The sequence below is a fragment of the Dermacentor silvarum genome, chromosome 1 (genome assembly GCF_013339745.2).
Source record: "Dermacentor silvarum isolate Dsil-2018 chromosome 1, BIME_Dsil_1.4, whole genome shotgun sequence".
NCBI classification, from domain to species: Eukaryota; Metazoa; Arthropoda; class Arachnida; order Ixodida; family Ixodidae; genus Dermacentor; species Dermacentor silvarum.
Window position 1 is genome coordinate 250,685,441 of NC_051154.1, and position 8,185 is coordinate 250,693,625.

An 8,185-nucleotide genomic window follows, 5' to 3' on the forward strand; every position below is an offset into this window, starting at 1 on the left:
CAACTAATTTATTCATATATAAATTGTTATGATTAAACGAAACCACGTAATAGTTTTATCTAAGACATCTATAAAGGCGCACTGTGCCTCTCCAACTAAGTGCCGAGCGCCTCGAAAAAATGCTCTTTTCCACGCTGTTTACCATCTCCGCGCTTAGCGACAAGACGGGAGATGTGGACAGGACGTTGTTAGACGTCGCTGGACCACTGTCGCCCCCGCTGGTTGACTGAGCTTGCAGCAGGGTGTCTCGGCGACCAGACCGTCTTTCAGCTCTCGCACCTCAGCCTCAACTACAGCCTTCCTCAATTCCATCTTCTCGAGCTTACGCTGAAGGCGTTCGACATTGTGCTTGTACTTCTCGATGGGAACGCTGTACGTGCGTGGAAATGAGCACGTTCACATTGAGCACATTCTTTTTGGCCTGCAGCTCGATCTTCAAGGCCCGCTCAGCGCATACTCCAGGGTGCTGTACGTTCGCCTGCAGCTGAGCTTTAACGCCATCGCTGTCCCAATCACAAGGACGTTGCCTTAACCACCCAGCGAGCCCTTGAGGATGTGGGTCTGGTTCGCGTCCTGGTACGGCACTTGTTTCGTCCCGTTCTTCGAGCGGGGGTCGATGTAGTGGCCGAGGGCCAGGAGCGACAGGTTGAGCTTGGTACCCTCACGCATCTGATCCTTTGTGTCCCTACTGGCTGCAGCTGCGTGCTCCGAGCCGGCAAGGTCACCAGAGCACATCGAGATGCCAGTTTCCTTGCTCGTGCTTGTCGCAGTTTCCAGTACTGTGACGTAGCTCTCGAAGATGGTGTGCGACCATGAAGACTCAGCATCAGCGTCGTTGGCATGCTGCGTCCGGTTCTTTCTTTCAAGAGCGGCTCGAGGAGTGTGCCGGCCTCCTTCACCTTGTGTATGGTGAGGTTCAATATGGCAATGTCCTTGGGCGGGTCGAGGCAAAGCAGGTCTCGCACAACCTTGTTGTAGACTTCCAGACATGCGACTGCTACGTCGCATGTCTGGCCCTCTGACCGCAGCTTGTCCACGTGCTGGTAAAACTCGCTGGGCATGAGGGAGACCACTCCGGGGCATTCCTCGGAGCCCAGCAATGCGAAAGCTATGTCGGCACCAGTCGAAATGCACGCGAACACAGAGCAATTGCACCCTTCAAGGAGCATCGTCAGCATGCCCCTGGTGGTGTTCTGAAACACATACACATGGTCTTCTGTTTCATCAAAGAACTGATAAAACATGAACGTTTGGTCTTCATTGGGCTTGACATTACCCCTGTCTTGAATATGGAAAGACTCCGCCTCAGCCTTGGGGTGGAACACATGGCACCTGTCGCCCAGCACACGGACGATGCTTGCGGTCTGAAAGTCATGAACGCTCAGTAGGCGCACACGCACTGCCACGTTCACCCGTACACCGGGCAACGGCGGGTCGTTCTTCGATTGGCGACCGTTCGTGGCTGGCGACTGCGCGGCCTCGTGAGAACGTCTCTTGCAGTTTGGCGACACCATTGTAGATTCATCCGTGGTAGGGTGCCTCGATGATGCGGGAGTCGGCCTTACCATGGGCGCGGGCGTGACGACCACGAGGACCACGCTGGTGGTCTCGGAGTCACGATCGCTCAGGAGGCGCACGCCCACTGCCATGGTCAGGCGTACCCCGATCGGCGGCGTTTCGAGGCTGACGAGCGCGCGGTCTCGTTAGAACGCCTCCTGGGGTCTGGCGGCACCACTGTAGATTCCTTCGTGGTAGAGCTAGAGCATCGATGTTGAGAGATCCGGCCTGGCCAAAGACGCGGGCGTGATGATATCAGATGGCGATCGTCCAGTCGGCCACCGGGCGCGTTCTCACCACGTGCTCGTCTTACTTCGTCCTCTTCATCACCGTTGGAGCCATAGGCGCCGCCTACGTGTATGGGGGGGGGGGGGGGGGCGCTCTGTCAAGTGTCCTTACCAGATTTATGTTACCCACATAATTTAATGTTTCGCTTAAGCCGCCGCTACCTTTTCAGTTACAATTTTATTACGGCTAAAAGCTTGCTGAATAATTGTTAGCGCGGTCATACACGGCGTTTAATTCATACTTTAGCTTTATCCTGACACTAGGAGGACAAGCGCATTAGAAGCAGCAGTGGCGTCTATATGCCCCATCCGTGTTTTTTCACTTCGACTTTTTTTTTGCACTGAGGACACCATGCACAGACACCATACATGTTTAAACATATACACAGGTCAAAGGTAATTATATATTTAAGAGAAAGAATTAGTCAACTAGCAATTATTTCTACTGGTATGGATAGCACATGCCTAGAGCATGAATATGTTGCTTTTCGTGCTTTTTTGTTCACCCTGAAAAAACCTGCATACTGCAGTGACCCATTCGGATGAGTCTTTTACCAACGGCATGTGAAATTCCTGTTAATGGTATGTGTCTCAGCGTTGCTTTTCTTTCCAGTTGGCAATGCCGACTTATGAAAAAAAGAAAATTTGACTCGCCATCACGGCCCTGCGAATATGGATGTCAAGTGAAGCTAATCAAAGCGACCACTACAACTGCTTGTAGCGGTGGTTTTGAACCGACTATCAAGTAAAATCCTATTTAGTCATGTAGGAAGGCGACCACAAAGCGATTATCGCTGTCATTACTCTAAAGTAATGAAAAATTTCATACATCCATGAGCGGATGTGATGGTTTTGCTACAGCTTCGATGGACATCCACTTTCGCAGGGCTGGGATTACCAGTCATTTTTTTAATATTTTCTTTGTCCGTAATATCAATATTTATTTCGACTCTAAAGTTAGTTTTCTTCACAGTCTGACGAATTCTCATTGATTGCCCTTTTAAACCGTGTCGCAGAAAATCCGGTGTCGGCGTCGTCGTCTGTGAGCGAACAATATCCGTATATATTTAGATATATATGTATATGCCACGCCTTGCTATATGACACGCAGTATATGCGTGTTCTATTGCCACACCATTCTATCACTAAAGTTGCTCATACCTTGTCTTACATTCTTGACAAAGGTACTCTCAAAATTTTAAGAATGACAGCCCACAAACAAATGCCATGAAACAAAACACCGATGAAAACATTATACATTACCAAACCGGCAACCATATAATTAAATCTATTTTTCTCGTAACTAGTACAGTAACTCTGTATAGTCGAGCGCTACTAGCTCGTAGCGCCCCTATTCCTTCATGCACGAAGTCAATGAGCAAATGCCACGGCCAGTGTGCTAGCCGCGTCGGCCGATCAGAAGTACGCGAGCACGTACTGCCTACCGGCCGTGCACTGAGGCATAGCCTCCGACATCCATTCTTATGCCGACATAGCGGTTGCTTGTAATCTCGGTTGCCATGAGAGTGGTAAAAATATTTCGAGCCGAGTCTTTGTACCTCCATATACGAGCCGATGTGGGAATTGAAAACAGCGTTCCGAAATCAGACAGGTTTATTTAAACGCGCTATGGTCAACGCTGGGTCCATTAAGAGGCGGCTGCGGCAGCTGAGAGAGACATCACGTGAGCAGCGCACTGCGTCAGGGCAGATGGGAAAGTTTGACAGCTTCGCTCGTCGTTCATAAGATGATGCTGCAAGGTCACGTGTCTCTCTCGACAGTTTTCTTCCTTGTCACCTCAATAGGAATGCCGCATGAGTGCGCTCTTTTAGATAATTAAGCGACCGATGAGCGTGAAGATATACGCGAAGCTGTCGCCTTGCACTGACAGTGATCGGGGCCATGCCGCTAAATGCTGATTGACTAGGCCGACACGACACCGATTTTGGTCTGCCGACGGTTGGCGACAGTGTTTTCCTTCCTTTAAGCCATTGGCCACAGGGTTTTCCGTCCTGTAAACTGTTGTGGCCAGCAGTCGGCAGACCAAAATCGGTGTCGTGTCGGCCGAGTGTGAAACAGCCTTAAGATGCAACCGTCGGTCCCAGGCCGGATATTTTATGGCCACATATTAGAAAAGGGAGGAATAAATGTCCACCCCCTTATCATTCGGTGACTGCAAACAAGTCATTTGGTGACTGAGAGCAAACGCGTAACGCTATGGTGATCTCAGTCGCTGCCCTCACTCACGTGGACGTACGATATCATTCGCGGAAAGTAGCGACGGGCTCTGCAGTAGCAGACGACGCGACACAGGAGGTGCTAGCTCCGATATTCGCTTCGCTGACCATCGACCGCAGCATCCCACTTGCAGGTGTGCCGAAATGGTTCCTTCTCACGAAGAGAGCCCTCACAAACAGAAATCACCAACGCATCCAACTGCGCACAAATGAGACCTCGGGTATGGCGACAAAAAAACTGAGACAGGCACGAAAGAATGCAAGAAGCGCTCGTGTAAATTTATCTTGATAGTCGATGTACGGGAAGCTACCTGTACTAGTAAAAAAAATGGAAACATTTATTAATTAGCAATTTTCGACATTACTAGTGTCTAAAAGCCCTCATTTTGCGACATATCTTCACCTGTTAAGTCTTGCCAATTCTTCTAGCCATCTCTTGCACAGCAGTTAAGGGGTTCAGAGGGAACCAAGACAGTCAGGCGCCGCTAATATTAGAAACTGGTATACTCTAAACAACTGCACCAAGATCGCCTGCGATATCGGAAAAAAATAAAAGTTTTCTTTTCTCTGTCTTCTTTCTTTTTTATGAGGAGGGGGGGGGGGGGTAGTCGAGGCGTTGGCACTGTATGACACAGCGTACGCGACGAAAACAACAAAAAAGGATGGCGTCAACTACTGTGAATATGTGCTTCGCCAGCTCCTCATCCGGAGTGGAAATTTGGTCTTGTTCGTGGTGCGTAATTCCTGTGCAACAATGAAATCTGCGAATACTCTACCGCATTTAATGAGTACACCGTTCTGAGCAAGCGCTGGGATCGCCAGATTATTGAAATTATCCAAACTGTGAAAATTGCGCAGTTGGGCGATTCCTGTGTAAGCACTCCCTCGATAGGTGTATCGGCGAAAGAATTGTAATCTTTGTTAAACATGGGCATCGTTTGTCATGCCCGTGTGCGACGACGGGAAAGCAGCCCACTTGATAATTATATACTAAGTTGGTGAACTTCAAATTTATCATCAGAAGACCTATGTTTCATTGGCATAACGGCCGGAGGCCGCCGAGATGGACGAGTACATATCGTAGTGGAGAAAGGCGAAACTGGTTACCGAATATCAGCGTAAATGAATTTTGCCTACCGCGGCACCCTCCTGCAATGCTGCCGGTGCAACACCAACACCATCGTCATCCTAAGCCTATTGTTATGCCCACTGCACGCCGAAGGCCTCTTCCAGCGATCTCCGATTACCCCTGTCTTTCGATAGCTGATTCCAACTTGCGCCTCTAAATTTCCTAATTCCATCACCCCCCCCCCCCCTAATTTCCGGCCATCCGATGCTTCCGTTCCCTAGGCACTCATTCTGTAACTCTAACATACACAACATTTGTATCTAACATACGCTTTATATCACCTGCAAGAAATTATGTGGCAAGATACATTATGACATTCTCTAGCGCTTCCAGTCTTCCACTGTTGCTAACAGCGATGTCTCTTATCCATGCTTAAGCCCCCAGTCTATTTTCTGCAAGCGTTGAGAACTACCCAATTTTCTTATCAAATGCAATAATGGGGTTCAACATGCAGAAGCAACACAAAGGCTGTAGTGTGGTCACTGTGGTGCTAGGAATTATTTTCGATCACCTGGGGTTCTTTATTGTGCACTTCAGTCTAGAAGTATAGAAGCGTTTTGCTTTCTGGCTCCATCGAAATGCGGCTGTTGTGGCCGAGAATCAAACCTTCGACATAGGGCACAGCAGCAGCCCGTCGTTGTCACTGCGCCACGGCGGCGGATCTTCTTCATTAAGGGACACGATGATTGTGATAATGGTCCAAGTTTGTCAGTTGCCCCTGCAACAGAGTTTAGCCCACGATTCAGACGGCACGAGGTGTCTCTTTGCCTCTTCGCATTCGCTAAATGTTTGCTCTCAGTGAAGGTTTGACTGTTTCTTACACAGCAGTGCTCGCAACAACGCTTTCTTCGAGAAGTATTGCTGAGCTTTATACCGTTGAATTGAGCGTAAGTTGCTGAAGTGATAAACAGGCGCGAACGGGTGATCCGAGGGTCTTCAAATTATTTATTTATATAGCGAATGTTACGATTAAACGAAACCACGAAAAAACTCTATCAAAAACTTGTCAAGAGGCGCACTGAGTCTCCACCAATAAATCCCGAGCGGTTCGAGAGGATGCTCTTTCACGTGCCTGTTGTTCAACGCATATCACTATGCGACACACAACGAACTGGGCTCGAGTGCTCGCGATTCGGAAAGTGCGCCCATCTCCACGCTGGGCGACAGGACGGGAGTTGAGAAAAGGACGTCGTTAGACGTCGCTGCACCACTGCCACCACCGCTGGTCGCCTGAGCTTGCAGCAGGGCTTCGTGGCTACCAGACCGTCTCTGAGGTCTCGCACCACAGCCTCCAACTACAGCCCGCCACAATTGCACCTTTTCGAGCTTACGCTCAAGGCCTTCCACCTTCTGCTTGTACTCCTCGATGAGCGCGCTGAAGATGGGTGGACATGCGCACGTTCACACTGGGGACATTCTTTGTGGCATGAAGCTCGATCTTCATGGCCCGCTCAGCGGATACTCGCGGTGTTGTACGTTGGCGTGCAGCTGAGCTTCAACGCCGTCGCTGTCCCAATCTCAAGGTCGTGCCGGAGCCACCCAGCGAGACCTTGAGGATGTGGGTGAGCTTGGAGTCCTGGTACGGCACTTGCTTCGTCCCGTTCTTCGAGCGGCGGTCGATGCAGTTGCCGAGGGCCAGGAGCGAGAGATTGAGCTTGGTACCATCACGCATCTGATCCTTTGTGTCCCTACTGGCCGCAGCTGCGTGCTTCGAGCCGGCAAGGTCAGCAGAGCACATCGAGATGCGAGTTTCGTTGCTCGTGCTTGTCGCAGTCCCCGTTACTGTGACGTAGTTCTCGAAGATGGCGTGTGACCAAGAAGACTCAGCATTAGCGCGGGTGGCATGCTGAGACCGGTTCTTGTTTCCTTTCAAGAGCAGCTCGAGGAGGGTGCCGGCCTCCTTCACCTTGTGTATGGTGAGGTTCAATATTGCAATGCCATTGGCCTGGTCGAGGCAAAGCAGGTCTTGAACAACCTTGTTGTAGACTTCCAGACAGGCGGCTGCTACGTCGCATGTCTGGCCCTCTGACCGCAGCTTGTCCACGCGCTGGTAAAACTCGCTGGCCATGAGGGAGACCACTCCAGAGCATTCCACGAAGCCCAGTGATGCGAAAGATTTGTCGACGCCAGTTGAAATGCACGCGAACTCAGAGCAATTGCACCCTTCAAGGAGCATCGTCAGCATGCCCCTGGTGGTGTTCTGAAACACATACACATGGTCTTCTGTTTCATCAAAGAACTGATAAAACATTAACGTTTGGTCTTCATTGGGCTTGACGTTACCACCGTCTTCAAAATAGAAAGACTCCGCCTCGGCCTTGGGGTCGAACATATGGCACCTGTCATCCAGCACACGGACGATGCTTGCGGTCTGAAAGTCACGAACGCTCAGCAGGCGCACACGCACTGCCACGTTCACCCGTACCGCGGGCAACGGCGGGTCTTTCTTCGATTGGCGACCGTTCGTGGCTGGCGACTGCGCGGCCTCGTTAGAACGTCTCTTCCAGTTTGGCGACACCAGTGCAGATTCATCCGTGGTAGGGTGCCTCGATGATGCGGAAGTCGGCTTTACCATGGGCGCGGGCGTGACGACCATGAGGACGATGCTGGTGGTCTTGGAGTCACGATCGCTTAGGAGGCGCACGTGCACTGCCATGGTCAGGCGTACCCCGGACGATAGCGGTTCCTTGTTCGATCGGCGGCGTTTCGGGGCTGACGAGTGCGCGGTCTCGTTAGAACGCCACCCGAGGTCTGGCGGCACCACTGTAGATTCCAGCGTGGTAGAGTGTATCGATGTCGAGGGATCCGGCCTGACCAAAGACGCGGGCGTGATGATCTAAGATGGCGATCGTCCAGTCGGCCACCGGGCGCGTTCTCCACCACGTGATGATGATGATGATGATGATGATGATAATGTCCTCAGTACATGGCTCGTACCCACTTCGGGGGATTGGCGAAGAATTGAGCACCTGAAC

General features: G+C 50.9%; 2 protein-coding genes across 2 annotated transcripts; both read right to left on the reverse strand.

The window, feature by feature from the left end:
- Nucleotides 1-528: 528 nt before the first annotated feature.
- On the reverse strand, nucleotides 529-1,649 carry LOC119438998 (kinesin-like protein KIF18B). Its single transcript, XM_037704816.1, has 2 exons — nucleotides 900-1,649; nucleotides 529-843 (listed from the first exon to the last, which is right to left on the reverse strand). The coding sequence occupies exons 1-2, from the start codon at nucleotides 1,647-1,649 to the stop codon at nucleotides 529-531; spliced, it is 1,065 nt and encodes a 354-aa protein (XP_037560744.1).
- A 5,056-nt stretch (nucleotides 1,650-6,705) lies between these two features.
- Nucleotides 6,706-7,866, reverse strand: LOC119439014 (kinesin-like protein KIF18A). Its single transcript, XM_037704817.1, has one exon. The coding sequence runs from the start codon at nucleotides 7,864-7,866 to the stop codon at nucleotides 6,706-6,708; it is 1,161 nt and encodes a 386-aa protein (XP_037560745.1).
- Between the last annotated feature and the right edge of the window lie 319 nt (nucleotides 7,867-8,185).

Coding starts and splice junctions, on each gene's coding strand:
- LOC119438998 (XM_037704816.1), bottom strand. CDS start 1,649: ATGGCAGTGGGCGTGCGCCTCCTGAGCGATCGTGACTCCGAGACCACC. Junction 844..899: donor TGAACCTCACCATACACAAG/GTGAAGGAGGCC, acceptor AACCGGACGCAG/CATGCCAACGACGCTGATGC.
- LOC119439014 (XM_037704817.1), bottom strand. CDS start 7,866: ATGGCAGTGCACGTGCGCCTCCTAAGCGATCGTGACTCCAAGACCACC.